Genomic DNA, 15,780 nt, shown 5'->3' with positions numbered 1-15,780 from the left:
TTCATAGGGATGTGATCATCTAATATTGGTCTCCCTAATGGTACTGACAAGAATAGGAACATTCACATGTGGTTTTCATTCAGTCTTTTGGGATCAGAGGCTCCAGTTAGGATACTTTTTCTGTCACCATAAGCTTATGAGCTGGTTTGTCTTAGATATAACTCCACCACCAACTGCAAAATTAGTTTTTAAATTTTTGTCAGATATTTACATGACTATATTTATGCCCTCATGAAAATAATATCTCTTTTACTAGGGCATCAAATAATAGGGTTGTGCAAGGTTGTGGTTCCACTCTGTTTCACTTCTTTGTTTCTTCACAGTCAAATATTTGATGGAGAGTAAATTAAGACACTAGTGTCACCTTTAATGCCCAACAATAATTGAAAGCAGCCAAATATTTAGAAAAGAGATTCATGCTGGGATGATGCTCCCCTCTACTCTTTAGCCATTTTTGAAGAAGGAGTGACTAAATCTGAAATCCAGCCTCAAGAATAAATAACAGTTCCATCTTGTCAGAATTCAGCTTCATTTTATCATAGATAGTCTTTTACAGATTGGAGACATATGGCAATTCTGATGATACCTACTTCAAATCTTCAGGAAATGTGATGTAAAGCTTTCACCTGCATTTTGATGACAATTATCTCCAAAGCCATAAATGATCACCTCCAACAATTTCATTAAATTCATTAAATAACACAGGATACAAAATGGAATATTTCAAGATCACCTAAAGAAAGTTCTCAACGGTTGAACAGATGTTTCCCAGTATAATACGTATTCCACAAATAGCGGTTCTAAACAACATTTCCCTCCTACAGTATAAAAGCTCCAACAAGATCATCATATCATTAAGAAAATCTTAAGTCATAAAAATGACAGAAGTTACAAGAAAGTCAACTTTTCATGGTCTACTTCTCAATGCAAACACTGGATCAGCCTCTCCATATCTAACCCATTTCCTCTACGGGCTACAGTGCTACCACCATCTTCATAGGCTTTGCTCAATGCCAGATACTAGATGACATTAAAAATGGATAGGTCCAGTGTCAAGCCATAGGGGTGAGGCCCCAATGTATCTTTTGCAAAGAAACTTAAGGATTGAATTATTTGATGTTCTTATTAGCACAGGCATGACAGAATCTAACATAATTATTGCTGTAAATAGAATCAAGAATCTTAACTGCTACCTTAGGGGACAAGTAATAGAACTGATTCAAAAAGGTATTATTAGATAGTGCGATAAACATCCTAGAGACAACATTTCCCAAAGTGATACTGATCCCATATGAATCTGAGCGATTTTATGTCTGAAGAATTGTATCAGTTGTTTATAACATAGTTGAGCTCAGATGGTATCAAAGCCTTGCTGAAAGAATTAGAGGCTTGGTTATCTGTAAAATAGTCCTAAAAGTTCCCTGAGATGGTTTTCTATTAACACAATCATGGAAGAAATATGTTTCCTATTCTCTGATTCCTATCATGTAGACCTTATTAATAAACCCACCACTGTGTCTAGTCTGATTCTGTACTACTATTGCATTATGTTCACAATAATACCACCAGTGTGCCTTGTTCCAAATGTTCCATGACCAAGCAAATTGCCTGTCTTCATGTTTTGTCCACAGCCATACTGATATCCTGGAACATTATACGCACCAACACAGCAAAGAGGTTGCTAAGGAGCCACTATATTAATTATTCGGGAAAATTCATTGTTCCTATTTCAACAGGTCACTAAATGTAATGTAATGTAATGTGAGAATAATCTTGAGAAATGGGAAGATCTACAACCAAGGCAATGTCAGATAAAAGAAATCTCAGGCCACAAAACAGAAATGGAATTTGAGAAAGCATATCAGACATGACCCTCCTTGCTTCTTTTGAGGATAAAGGCAAAGAGGGAAGAGGAACATTCAGAGTTGCAAGGTTGATGTTCAAACTTCAAAGTAGACTAGACCAGGAGTCCCCAACCTTGGCCACTTTTAAGACTTGTGAACTTCAACTCCCGGAATTCCTCAGCCAGCTTCTTAAAGTGGCCAAGGTTAGAGACCCCTGGACTAGACCACCACAACTACTTTTATTATAGGGTTACGGTAACACAATTTCGTATCTTCGTGAATCTCCCAAAAATTTCATTCTGTAGAAATTACAGAAATGCCATTCTGCATGTAGTTCTGTGATTGCTTGTGAATCTTTTCTGTTGCTACAAACAGAAATTGATTGATTGATTTATAAAATGTATAGGCCGCCCATTTTACCTCAAGGTAACTCTGGGTGGCTTACAATCATAAAATTTAAGCTTACATCTAAAATTTAAAAGTTACATCTAAAATTATAGATGTAATTTCTTCCTCTTCCATACCCCCTGGTCTCTTTCCATTCTTTCATCTGCTCTGTCCTTATTTGGGGAATGAAGCTGTGTTTGGATTATATTACCTCAGAAGGCTAAGTGACTGGATATTTATCTGCAGAGAACTTGGGAAAGTATTTGCATAGAATACTAACCTCTCTTTCCCGCTAACATGCTATGTTTTTTTAAAAAAATATGTTCGTTTATTTTGATGCTGAGAAATACATGTAGTCTTCGACTTACAACAGTTCATTTAGTGACCCTTCAAAGTTACAACACCACTGACAAAAGTGATTTATGACTGTTTTTCACACCTATGACCATTGCAGCATCCATATGGTCAAAATTCATATGCTTGGCAACTGATTCATATTTATGACGGTTGCAGTGTATTAAGTCATATGATTACATAATGTGACCTTATGACAAACTATCAGTGGGAAGCCAGATTCACTTAACAACCATTTTACTAATGTAAAAACTGCTTATCTTACTTAGAAACAGAAAATTTGGGCTCAGTTGTGGTCATAAGTTGAGAACTTATCTGTTTCTAGTCTGATCCAGTTTGAATACCACACAAAACAAATTTATCTTCTAGGTTATATTTCAGAGAACTAGACTATAAAGTTCCTTATCTGCTTCTTCAGAAAGTAGGAGTGGACTTTAGATTAGAGATTAGATTCCAATTTAGCACTATGAGAGACTTCTTAATGCTGAAAATAATCAGTGTGAAAATGGGATTATTATTAATCAGGGGTGAAAACAGACTTTCATTGGTATTTTTTTTTAGTTAAAGCTAGCATATTTTATCTGTTGTTATAGATTGCTGTAACTTTTGATTTCCTACATCAAGCTTTCAGTATTGGGATAACCAATAATCCCAAATTGCATAACTGGATCCCAGGAACATGCTCAGACATAATGTGGTTTGTTCAACTTTGGCTAAACATGATATATGAACCCAGCCATTGACATTTCCTGCTTAGCAGTGTGAGAAACTGGGATTTGTGCCATAAAACTGTCAGTAAATCTTGACTAAACACTTTGTGTTAACTAAGGATTTTGATCAAAGTCTTGAAATATTTTGGAATTGGCAAATTGTTAAACAAAGGAGTAATTGCTAATTCACAAGCCTATAGGGGATAGGGTTCAACTGCCTTGTGAGCAGTTTTTGTTGTGAGAGGAATTTGCTTATAAGCAAGCTTTCATGAGATTTAATTGTCCCGGTGTAGTTCTGTATATATTTATAAGCAAATTGTCAGGCTGTAGTCCTATGTATATTTATAAGCAAACTCACTCATACAGCAAGACCTACAGACCTACATTTGAGTAAACAACCATCTGATTTAGGGTAATATTATATTCTTCTACCTTTATTTCTACACAATTATCACTACATACCCAACAGCCACCATTATCAAAAAACTTTTTATCATGCACTTTCTGTATAGCATGTATCTATAGCTATAATTACAATACCTGACTGACTGGTTGTCTGGTACCAAAGCAAAAAAAAAATCTCCTACAAAAATCTTTATGCATTTTTACCGTTCAACCAGGAAAAAGATGGATTGCCATGGTAACGTCATAATGGAAAATAGGGCACATTTTTATCAATATTTGTCAGGTTTATGCTGTTAGATTTTTGCTTAGAAAATTACTCTGAAAGTAGAAAGAAACCATTGCATTTCAGAGTTAGGATAATCTGACCAGTGGGTAAATTAGCACCAATAAATAAGCAAGATTAAATTGATAACCTAACTGGTTTTCCATAGAAACCTATGTCAAGATTTAATGAAAAAAATCAGGATTAATTTTTAGTAAGAAGTATAAATGAAATATGGAATTAATTATTCTGAATGGTCTATTAGCATAATAGCTAGACATACAACATGCAACAAAAGGACTACAGTAAAGTTCACTGAGCAGGGAAATTGATGGGAAAATGTTAGCCTAGTAAATGAAGTCATATTTAATTGTATTAATGTTCACACTAGTTCTTCACATGGTTCTAATAAATTATGAATATATCAGTTGTCATTAAGGCATTTTTCACAAATGAAATTTAAGTACTTGGTTAATTTTTTTCAGAAATTTCCCTGTATACATCAATTGTAATGAATGTGTAATTTGTGACAATGGACTCTGCAATATAATGGACATTTTCTTCTTATGATTACATTTGTTTAATGTAGCAAGAGTTCATGAATATGAATGCAATAATTGGTACAGAGTTTACAATATGCATCAGGGAAAAATTAATGTAAAGCCTATTTAACAGATTTATGTAAGCAATGCTACATTTTGGAGAAGTCTTTGTTTTATAACTACGGTAGATAAAAGTGCAGTTAGACAAAACTGCCTGAAGATGAACAAAAGTCATTTGTTTATTCTGCACTATCCAGATGTTTGATTGACAACTCCCTCCTCCTCCAATAACATAGCCATGGATGCAAAGCATAGTTTCTCATAAAGTGCTTTATAATAAAATTTAACTGGCCTCTTTATGTAGAAAGAAATTCTAGAAAGAGTGAACTGTAGCTAAGATGCCTTCTATACAGGATCTAAAGTTTCTACATTGGAATCAGGTCAATCAGTGATTTGTCTCACATCTGAGAACCTCCAACCAACTAGTGTCACAGCATAAAACAGCATCCAGCTATGGCCACTCATTGTGCTCCTTGGGGCTTTATAGAGTCATTGCAGTCATCACCCATTATGAGCCACAGTGGTACACTGGTTAGAGTGCAGTACTGCAGGCTACTTCTGCTGACTGAAATTTGCCAGTTCAAATCTCACCAAGCTCAAGATTGACTTATCCTTCCATCCTTCCGAGGTAGGTAAAATGAGGACCCAGATTGTTGGGGGCAATAGGCTGACTCTGTAAACCACTTAGAGAAGGCTGTAAAGCACTGCAAAGCAGTATATAAGTCTAAGTGCTATTGCTATTGCTATCCTTCTGAACATAAATTAAAAGAAATGTGACTGGTGAGAAAATAACAGGATGCTCCGAAGCTGGGAGATGGGCATTCCACCCAGTGGGAACAATGTTCCATACCCAAATTCAGTGGAGCACAAGATTTTGGAAAAAACAAAAACAAAAGTGAATTAAGAACAGGTAGTCCTCAGCTTATAACAGTTCACTTAGTGACCATTCAAAGTTACAACAGCACTGGAAAAAAATGACCATTTCACACTTACGACCAGTGCAGTATCTCTGTGGTCACATGATCAAAATTCAGATGCTGTCTCATATTTGTGATGGTTGCAGTGTCCCAGGGTCATGTGATCACCTTTTGCGACCTTGCAACAAGCAGTCCATGAGGGACAGGCAACAAGCAGTCAATGGGAAAGCCAGATTAACTTAACAACCATATTACTAATTTAACAACTGTTAAGTGATTCCCTTAACATCTGTGGCAAGAAAAGTCATAAAATGGAGTAAAAGGTCACTTAACAAATATCTCACTTAGCAATAGAAATTTTGAGGTCAATTGTGATCATAAGTTGCAGACTACCTGTATGAACCTGGAGCAGAACAAATGCCATATGCACAGAAATTGTAAGAAAGGTGTACTAAATGTTATTCTTCCCATATGATTTTCCATTTACTCTTGACCATCACCTGCCAGACCTACCAGAAGAAAAAAAGCAACTTTAATGAAGGAGAAAACTAGTCTCAAGGGAAAGATATTACATACATTCTCTGCCTGATATTTCTGTTACGAAATCTGCCCTCCAGGGAACTTTGCAATGGAGAAGCAAATGTCTTTGCCATGGCTCTAATATAATTTATAATTTGTCCCAAAATGCAATCAACATGAAATGCGCTGACAGATAAGGAGGGCTGAAAGCTTATTTTCTAACGTCATTTGAGCATCTCTGGGCTTATCATTTCATGTTGAGATGCACCATTTATTCATTGGATGAAAATAAATCACAGTTGAAGCAATGGAAATTAACAATCATTTCAAGATCCATGATCTGAAGTAACTTAGTTCCAGCTTTTGCCTGGATCTACATATAACCCCATCAAACAGTGGAAAAGAGGTTTTGGTCCCCTGAAATGTTAATTTTTTTTGAAAACAATATTTAGAAATGCCAAAGGTATGAGGTTGATGTAAGTGCTGAGTTTCACTGCTTTTCATTAGACATTAACTATTGATATTTCGTGGTTTTAGGACACAGCAGGTCAAGAGAGATATAGGACAATTACTACAGCCTACTATCGGGGTGCTATGGGCTTCATTTTAATGTATGACATCACCAATGAAGAATCTTTCAATGCTGTACAAGACTGGTAAGTAAAATATATTTTGGAATACATTGGATATAAAGGAGAGTTGACCTGACAACCACATTTTGACTGTTGTTATAAGAATAGCAGCAACTTGGTTTGGCTAAAGGTGCCTTTCTTATTACTATGAATCTAATTTTGAGAATGATTTATTCTGGATTAAGCTGTCCCTCATGCCAACTGCAAAACAGGTGGCATTCAGCAGATTCTGACCAGTTCTGGAGAACCGGTAGCGGAAATTTTGAGTAGTTCGGAGAGCCAGCAAATATCACTTCTGACTGATCCCATCCCCATCTATTCTCTGTCTCCTGAGTCCCAGCTGATTGGCTGGGTCTTCTTTTGTTGCCCTGCACAGCAGAACGGAGCTGGAAAGCAGATTACTGGGGTGGGGAGGGAATGGGGATTTTACAGTAACCTTCCCCCAGGAGTCAGGAGGGAATGGAAATTATACAGTATCCTTCCCCTGGAGTGGGGTGGAAATGGAGATTTTGCAGTATCCTTCCCCTGTCATGCCCACCAAGCCACACCCACCATCCACCAAACCATGCCCACACAACTGGTAGTAAAAAAAATTGAATCCCACCACTGCTGCAAAACCTTAAAAGTTTCCATCCCTCATTCAAATGTCTTCATAGCAATGTAATCTGTTGGATTGGACCTTTGACTCACCTAGTCCAGTGGTGTGTTCTCACAATGGCCAACTAACAACACGAGAAAGCCCACTTGGTTTTCCAGCAAATTATCTTCAGAGGTAGTCTCAGTGCCATCACGGCTAATAGACCTTGATCCCCATGACTTTCATGAATTGGTGCCACACTTTTTTTTTAAGCCAGGGAAGCTGGTAGCCAGCACCATATCTTGTAGTAGCAAGTTGAAAAGTTTAATTTAATTGCATTTAACATTGAAAAAAATCCTCTTGTTCTGATTCTCCCATGATTTTGTTTCACTGGGTTCTAATTCTTTGGGAAGAGGGAAATAACTTTTCCTTGTCCACTTTGTTTGTTCATTTGTATCTCTCCTGTATTATTTTTACAAATAATTCAAGGTGGCGAACAGATCCAATACATCTTCCCCCTCCTCCTATTTTTGCTGCGGCAACAACCCTGTGAAGTGAGTTGGGGTAGGAGAGAGTGCGTGGCCTAATGTCATCCGGCTGGCTTTCATGGCTAAGACAGGACTTGAACTTATAGTCTCTGGCTTTCTAGCCAAATGCCTTAACCACTAGACCAAACTACACCATACACAATTTTATATGCCTTCATCATGCCCCATCTAATTCACCTCCTTTCTAGATTAACAGTTTTGAAAAGTCCCATAACTATTGCTTTAATACTGTAATTTCTTCTATTTTCTTTTTTTAGTGTTCTGATTTGCTGCAATGCATTTATATTTGTCTGGATAACATTGGTATAAGATCTCATGGATCTCACAAACTAACAGAGTTGGAAGGGACCTTGGGGTTCATCTAAGATGCATAAGAGCATTATTCAGAAGAGTACCAACACACAGCAACCCAGAACATCAACAAAAGGAAAGAGGCAGTAACACATCTTCCAATAAATGGATACCCATGAATTCCTGACAAGTTCTTAAGTTAGTCCCTGTAGAATTTTTGGCAAAAAATTTTCAGAGGAGTTTTGCCTTTGCCTTTTTTCTGCTAGGTTATTTAATGATTTTCAACTTACAGCAGACCTCTTCCAAGACCAGAGATCCCACCTTCTCCTTATTTCCAGGTTAAATCTCTCCTTCAGTTTCCATCCACTATTCCTTGTCAGGCCTTCGAGTGCTTTAGAAAATAGATTGACCCTTTCCTCTTTGTGGCAGCCCCTCAGATATTGGAAGACTGCTATCATGTCTCCCCTGGTCCTTCTCTTTACTAGACTAGCCAGGCGCAGTTCCTGCAACCGTTCTTTGTATGTTTTAGTCACCAGTCCTCTAATCATCCTGGTTGCTCTTCTCTGTACTTTTTCTAGAGTCTCAACATAACACGTTCGGCTTAGCACTGTAGGATATTGTCTAGTTCAGGTGTTGTAAATCCAGCTTTATTTGTCAATCTGCCAATGGTGACATTGTGGCTACCATCATTTAGAAGAGATGTTACAAAGGCAAGGTTTAAAATAGGAACTTTCTAACCCAGTTCCTTCTTGTCATTCTACCTGCCAAACTATTTTTTCATATTTCAAACTTAGTTTGCATATGACAATATTTAAAACTTGTCCTTTGATTTAATAGATACCCTTTCTCTTATTTTCTTAAAAACATGTGTACCCCTGAAGACATTTTCCTATGCTGGGAAAAGACCACTCTCAGCTTTGTAACTATCATTCACAGAACATTCTGTTCCATTAATATTTTAAGATTTACATTTTTGCTTCCCATTGATTATTTATAGAATTGAATCCAATGCTTCACCAGTACAGAGCAACAAGGTAGGCTATCCTGGTGTACATCATGATTGTAGAAAACTTGGAAAAAAATATCATAGCACTTTGAAGATGCCCTTAGTTTTTCTTCTGGGATATCTTATTCATAGAGCATGGATTCATTCTTTTTAAAGAAAACCTTGGATGTCATCTAATCCAATCTAGTCCTACCTAAAGGTCGGTCCAGAAAATCTAGAAGCTCTGGAGCATTTCCAGTAGAGGTCTGCCTGGTCTCTGCCTGCAAACCTTTTGAAACCAGTTATACAGAATACAGATTAACAGTGTTAGAAGGGAGATTGGGGGTCTTCTAGTGCAATCCATTACCCAAGCAAGAGGCCCTCTACCATTCTGGACAAATGGCTATCCAATCTCTTCTTAAAAACCGCCAGTGTTTCCAGTGTGCAAACACCCACACTTCTTCTTTTTTAATATATTTTATTGTTTACAGATAAATATATTGAATACAGTGTAATTGGGCATGGCATTCCAATTGCCCTAAAACATACGTAAAAACAAAATAATGTATATGCAAATTTATGTATACAAATTTTTGTACAAAAATTTCTGACCATCAAATAAAATATCAACTCCTCTATCATTCTAGTATTTACATTCCTTTATCAATAATACAAACAGTGTCTCTTTCCAAGTCCCCCTCACATGATTCTTTCATCCAGTCTCTTCCTGAAAGCTTCCGGTGATGAAGCTCCCACAACTTCTAAAAGCAAGCCATTCCACTGATTAATTGTTCTCATTGTCAGGAAATTTCTCCTTAGTTCTATGTTGGATCTCTTTTTGACAAATTACCATCCATTATATCTTGCCAAGTGTTTTGGAGAATAGAATGTCAGCCTCTTTTTTGTGATGCCCTTTTAAGTATTGGAAGACTACGATCATGTCACCCCTAGTCCTTCTCTTCATTAGACTAGATATAGTCAATTCCTGCAACCATTCATCATGTTTTAGCCTCCATGCCCTTAATCATCTTTATTGCTCTTTTCTGCACTTTTTCTAGAGTCTCAACGTTATTTTTCTATCATGATAACCAGAACTGGAATCAGTATTCCAAATGTGGTCTCACCAAGGCAGAATAGAATAGAATAGAATAGAATAGAATAGAATAGAATAGAATAGAATAGAATTCTTCATTGGCCAAGTGTGATTGGACACACAAGGAATTTGTCTTGGTGCAAATACTCTCAGTATACATAAAAGAAAAGATGCATTTGTCAAGAGTCAAGAATCATAAGGTACAATACTTAATGATAAGCATAGGGTACAATAAGCAATCAAATCATACTAGGAAACAGTCAATATAAATCGTAAGGATACAAGCGACAAAGTTACAGCCATAAAGTCACAAGTGGGAGGGGATGGGCAATAAGGAGTGATGAGAAGATTAACAGTAATAGTGGTGCAGACTTTGTAATAGTTGAACATGTTGAGGGAATTATTTGTTTAGCAGAGTGGTGGCTTTCAGGGAAAAACTGTTCTTGTGTCTAGTTGTTCTGGTGTGCAGTGCTTTATAGTGTCATTTTGAGGGAAGGAGTTGAAACAGTTTATGTCCAGGATGTGAGGGGTCTGTGAATATTTTCACAGCCCTCTTTTTGACTTGTGCAGTATACAGGTCTCAACTGAAGGCAGGTTGGTAGTAATTGTTTTTTCTGCAGTCCTAATTATCCTCTGAAGTCTGTGTCTGTCCTGTTGGGTTGCAGAACCAAACCAGACAGTTATAGAGGGGCAGATGATAATTACTGCATGGAACTGTATCACTCCATGGGCAGTTTGAGCTTTCTGAGTCGGTGCAGAAAGAACATTCTTTGTTGTGCTTTTTTGATGACTTTTTGATGTTAGGCGTCCATTTTAGGTCTTGTGATATGATAGAACCTAGAAATTTGAAGTTCTCTACTGTTGATACTGTGTTGTCTAGTGTTATAAGAGGTGGTAGTATGGGAGGGTTTCTTCTAAAATCTACCGCCATTTCTACGGTTTTGAGTGTGTTCAGTTCCAGATTGTTCCAGTTACACCATGAGGAAAGTTGTATAACCTCCTGTCTGTATGCGGATTTGTCATTGTCTCAAATGAGACCAATCTCTGTTGTGTCATCAGCAAACATCAATATTTTAACAGATAGATCATTTGAGATGCAGTATATAGAGTATATAGCAACATTAATACTTCCCACAATTGTGATATTATTCCTCTCTTGTTGCCCCCTAGGACTGAATTATATGTTAATGATTCAAAAGAAGATACTTCTCCTGAAGCATTTTCTCCAAGAATTGCCAATCCATTTGTTCCATCCCATTCTCATCTTTAAAAAATGTAGGATTTTTTTCTTAAACATAAAAAAGATATGTAGTACTAAAGTGTGCAACATTTTCATTTTGTAAGCAAGAAAATGTTTCAAAGCAAACGGGATGGTCATTACCAGTTGTATCAATTTTTAATACAAGTTCAGTCTTTCAATCCTAATATTTTAGCATAGTTGCTCTATTTTTTTCATACATGCAGGGATGAAAATGTGTGAGAGGCATAATGTCTACTAAAGTAAGTTACATTTCTTTTTCTTTTCTCCCATCTTTCATTTCTTTTCATTTCTTCTGCTCAATACCTCCCACTCCTTTTCTGTACTTTGCCTGAGTTGTTTATCCTGAGAGCAAAGAATGATCATGAATGTGTGTGAAATATGCAGTAAAGCAAAGCAAAACAAAAAGCAAGGTAGCATCTTGGTTTCAAAGTCAAGCAATGTGTGTCTTTAAAATCAGTTTGTGCCTTTCTACCCCCAAACTATGGTTTGACTACCAGTAGTAAAAAAAAAAAGTTAGGCTGTGTGATATAAGCTAAGATTGTCTCTTCTGAAGTTCTTCATTCTGCATCCAAATTATAGCTAAGCTTCATTCTTACTGTTCTATTACTTTCTAGTTTCTCATTTTCTTTACTACCTCACAAGGGGCCTATTTTATTGCAATTAAAACACCATTTGTGGCATATTCTATCTTGGTTTGTAACCGTTAGCTTAATTAGAGCAATGTGATTTTTCACCCCTTCCTCTTTTAGTAGATATGCAAAAATGCTGGGAACAAAACAAAAAAACCACCACATTTTTTTTAGCATTGTCTCAAGTACATTTTAAGCTTCAAACTTCCATGCTGCTGAGTTCTATATACAACGTCTGCAAGCACCATATAATTGGAACTGCTGGATTTGATTTATTTCCACTAATTACTTTAACCAAATTCAAACATGAAATAAATGAATGCCAAGAGCCATTTCATGCTGCTCTCATGTACATTATTGAATTAGTTCTGGCGTAGATGACATGGCAGCTGTTAACTCTTTACATGGTGCTCTATCCTGTGTTCTTCTATTGTCCTGAGAAAATTGATGCTGTTGCTTATTAACTTGGTGACTCGGCACATCCAACCTGCCTTTTCAAAAAGTTGCATCGGAGATGGTCACAAGCAGGCAGGGAAGATGCCTGAAAAATCTCCCTATATGGTTTCTAGCTTGTGAGAAAGCAACTCCTATACTCACATAGCATTCTGTTTTTCTGGATACCCATACAGACATTTTGCAAAGAAAAATTAGAAATATTGTATTGTTTCCTGAAAAAATAAGAATACTGTAGATGCACACGATCAGCTTTTCAACTGTCTGTAAACTATATCAGGCTTTATGTAAAACAATTGTAACATAATTTTTGAATGAAAGAACTCAGGAGTGTCTAGATTGTTTTTGGAAGGTTGAGAGTGAGATCAGTAGGAAAAAGAGTTTAGCAAGCCAAAACCTGGTCATTTTAAGAGAACTTACACTGGTATTTAGCATGCAATATAAGCATTATAATATTCAGAGGAACATAGGATTGTTGCCAAGATTGATTCTGTTTTAACTCTGGAAGTTCTCATTTACTTGCTTTGGTTTCTAACCTTCTTGTCATTTTTCCCCAGACCCATAATTTATTTTTTTAAAAAAAACTTTGAGTATCATGATATAGTAATTGTATTTTTCCCCCAATTAGACATTCACCAACCATATTATCGTATCATGGACTGATTATATGTTTTATTCCACAGCTAAAGAATACCTGTGAAGCTGTGAACATGTTGTATACTTCTATTGTGTTTATCAAGCTGCTGTGCATCACAGCATAAAAGCTTGATTTCTATGCTTGGTTCAGTAAATGAAAAGCTTTGATAGGCACAAAAAATAGCAGTTCTGTTTGCAATTCTAAATCACACACTAAAAATGCCCAATGAATGGAGGTCTTCTTTTATTGCCTGTATATTTTAAAATGCAACTAGTGATGCTCATCAAACAGACATTCTTATTTCAGGGAGTGGCTTTGTGTTCAGTCAGCACTCGGAACACATATGTGATCCCTTATGCAAATTTGGAAAGAATGATGCTTTTCAATTACATATGTTATTCAGCTTTGTTCGGGTATTTTCCCACGCCATTATAGTTGTGCTTTTAAAGTTGTAGCAACGTTTCGGCAGAATCACATCTACCATCATCAGGCTTCTGTATTGTGTTCATCTGTGAGTCAGACTTTTACAGTTGTTTCAGTTTTAAATTTGGGGCTAGCCTACTGCTGTGCCAGAATGTTTTTTTCTTCATCCTGATTGGTTGGGAGTCTTGGTCTGTGTTTATTGGTCTTGGAGTTTGCTGTGTTCTGCTTGATTGGTGTTTGTAATATCTTCTGTCTATTTTGTGGCCTTTTTTGTGTGTGTCTTGATTGGCTGGCAACATTGTGTTCCTGTATTGGCGGCTTTTAGTGCAGCTTGGCTCCGAGTGAATGGACGGCTATCATTTGTTAGGAAGCTAGGTTTCATCTGGGTGCCTGGTTGGGTGTGTTTGAGCTGGAGGTATCAAAGGGGATCTGTTTGTGCCCAGGTGTTTGCCTGGCTAGTGGTGTGGAGATTTTTTGTTTGTGAGTGCAGGCTTCCAAATAATAGACAGTCTGGTGGAATCACCTCTTCTATTCATGCTTTCAGGTCTTTTTTCAATCTCTATGGCTTCTCTGATGATTCTGTGGCTGGGGTTTTCTATAGTGGCTAGGGTTTTTTCAGAGAACCAGCAAATACCACCTCTGACTGGAGATTTTACAGTATCCTTCCCTTGCCACACCCACCAAGCCACACCCAAAGAACCGGTGATAAAATTTTTTGAATCCCACCACTGGAGTGTATGTAAAGATGAGATTTTTTTAAAAAAAATACTAATTGATGAGTAAAATCTGCAGAAAAGAAGACATGGAACATGTACAATCCACAGTCATGTGATTGCAATTTGGGCACTTGGCAACTGGTTCACCTTTACAATTGGTTGCACTATACTCCAGACACATGATCATGGCTTGCAACCTTTTTTTGCCAACTTCCAGAAAGGAATTCCCATTAGTGAAGCTGCATTCACTTAACCCTGTGATTTGTTTAATGACCACCATAAGAATTGTTGTAAATTTGGGTGTCTTGACCTATGACCAAATAACTTAAAATGGAAATTCCAGCCTCCATTGCTTTGTAAATCAAGGACTACCTGGCAAGTATTCTTCCCAACAGTGGTCGTAGGTACTCTTTGTATCTGTTGTCTAACTCTCAGCCTCAGCCACAATAAGATGTATGGATTTCAGTCCCCAGGATTCATGAAAAGAAATATTACTTCATCAAGTTCAATTGTTGTAATCATAAGGAGGTGGGTGCATATAAAAAGAAACTCAACATAATCACTGCTCATTAATCAAAGTAACTTAATGACTAGCACATATGTGTGTGGAGAACCTTTACCTTAATGTAATGTGCAAAATAAAGAACAAGCAAAGAACAAGCGTGCGATGCATGTTCAATGATTTCACAGTGAAGTACATCCTCAGGACTGTCTTTCAAAATATTTAAAATGGTTCCTTGGTCACCATGGAGATCCTTACTGTAGAACTGCAATCAATCTAAATATAAATCACAAGCTGAAGTATTCAGGTTGCGTAGAATTATTTGGAATATTTTTCATCATGTCTTCTTCTTACTATGCAATTTTCTATTATAAAATAAAGTAGAATATACAATTAGTTCACAATTAGTTTACAATGAAATGATCAATTTGTTATACATTAGTTCACAATTAAATGGTCAATTAAAAATTATGTATGGGTTCACATATGGAGAAAAAAGTACTTTCCTTCCCCAAGAAAGTATCTTGCTGTAGCCAGAACATTTCAGAATGTAAAGGTTGCATTATTTCACTGTACACTGCATCACTGTACATAGTCCTTAATGGGTCTAAGTGTAATCCTTAATGGGTCTAAGTCTACAGGGAGGGAAGTAAGCAGTGGGGTGCCACAAGGTTCCGTCTTAGGCCCAGTACTCTTCAATATCTTCATTAATGACTTAGATGAGGGAATAGAAGGCGAACTTATCAAATTTGCAGATGATACTAAGCTGGCAGGAATAGCTAAAACCCAAGAAGATAGGCTCAAGTTCCAGATGGTTCTTGACAGACTAGAACACTGGGCCATATCTAACAAAATGAAATTCAATATTGAGAAAAGTAAAGTCCTACACTTAGGCAAGAAAAACCAAAAGTACACATATAGACTGGGTGAAACCAGGCTCAATAGCTCAACTGTGAGAGGGATCTTGGAGTCTTAGTGGACAACCAGCTAAATATGAGCCAGCAGTGTGCAGCAGCCGCCAAAAAAGCTAATG

General features: G+C 36.9%; 1 protein-coding gene across 2 annotated transcripts in view; it reads left to right on the top strand.

Moving 5' to 3' along the window:
• The window catches only part of RAB3C (RAB3C, member RAS oncogene family), a 97,332-nt gene that overhangs the window by 45,159 nt on the left and 36,393 nt on the right, over nt 1-15,780 (top strand). For both annotated transcript variants that reach the window (XM_026714391.2, XM_087927259.1), the window contains exon 3: nt 6,538-6,656. In XM_026714391.2, coding sequence (XP_026570176.1) covers nt 6,538-6,656 — 119 coding nt within the window. The remainder of the gene's footprint in view (nt 1-6,537; nt 6,657-15,780) is intronic.

This window comes from Pseudonaja textilis, chromosome 2 (genome assembly GCF_049901715.1).
Source record: "Pseudonaja textilis isolate UNSWEBS1 chromosome 2, rPseTex1.2, whole genome shotgun sequence".
Taxonomy (NCBI): domain Eukaryota; kingdom Metazoa; phylum Chordata; class Lepidosauria; order Squamata; family Elapidae; genus Pseudonaja; species Pseudonaja textilis.
The sequence above is the reverse complement of the archived record's forward strand: the minus strand, read 5'-3'. Positions and strand labels throughout refer to the sequence as shown.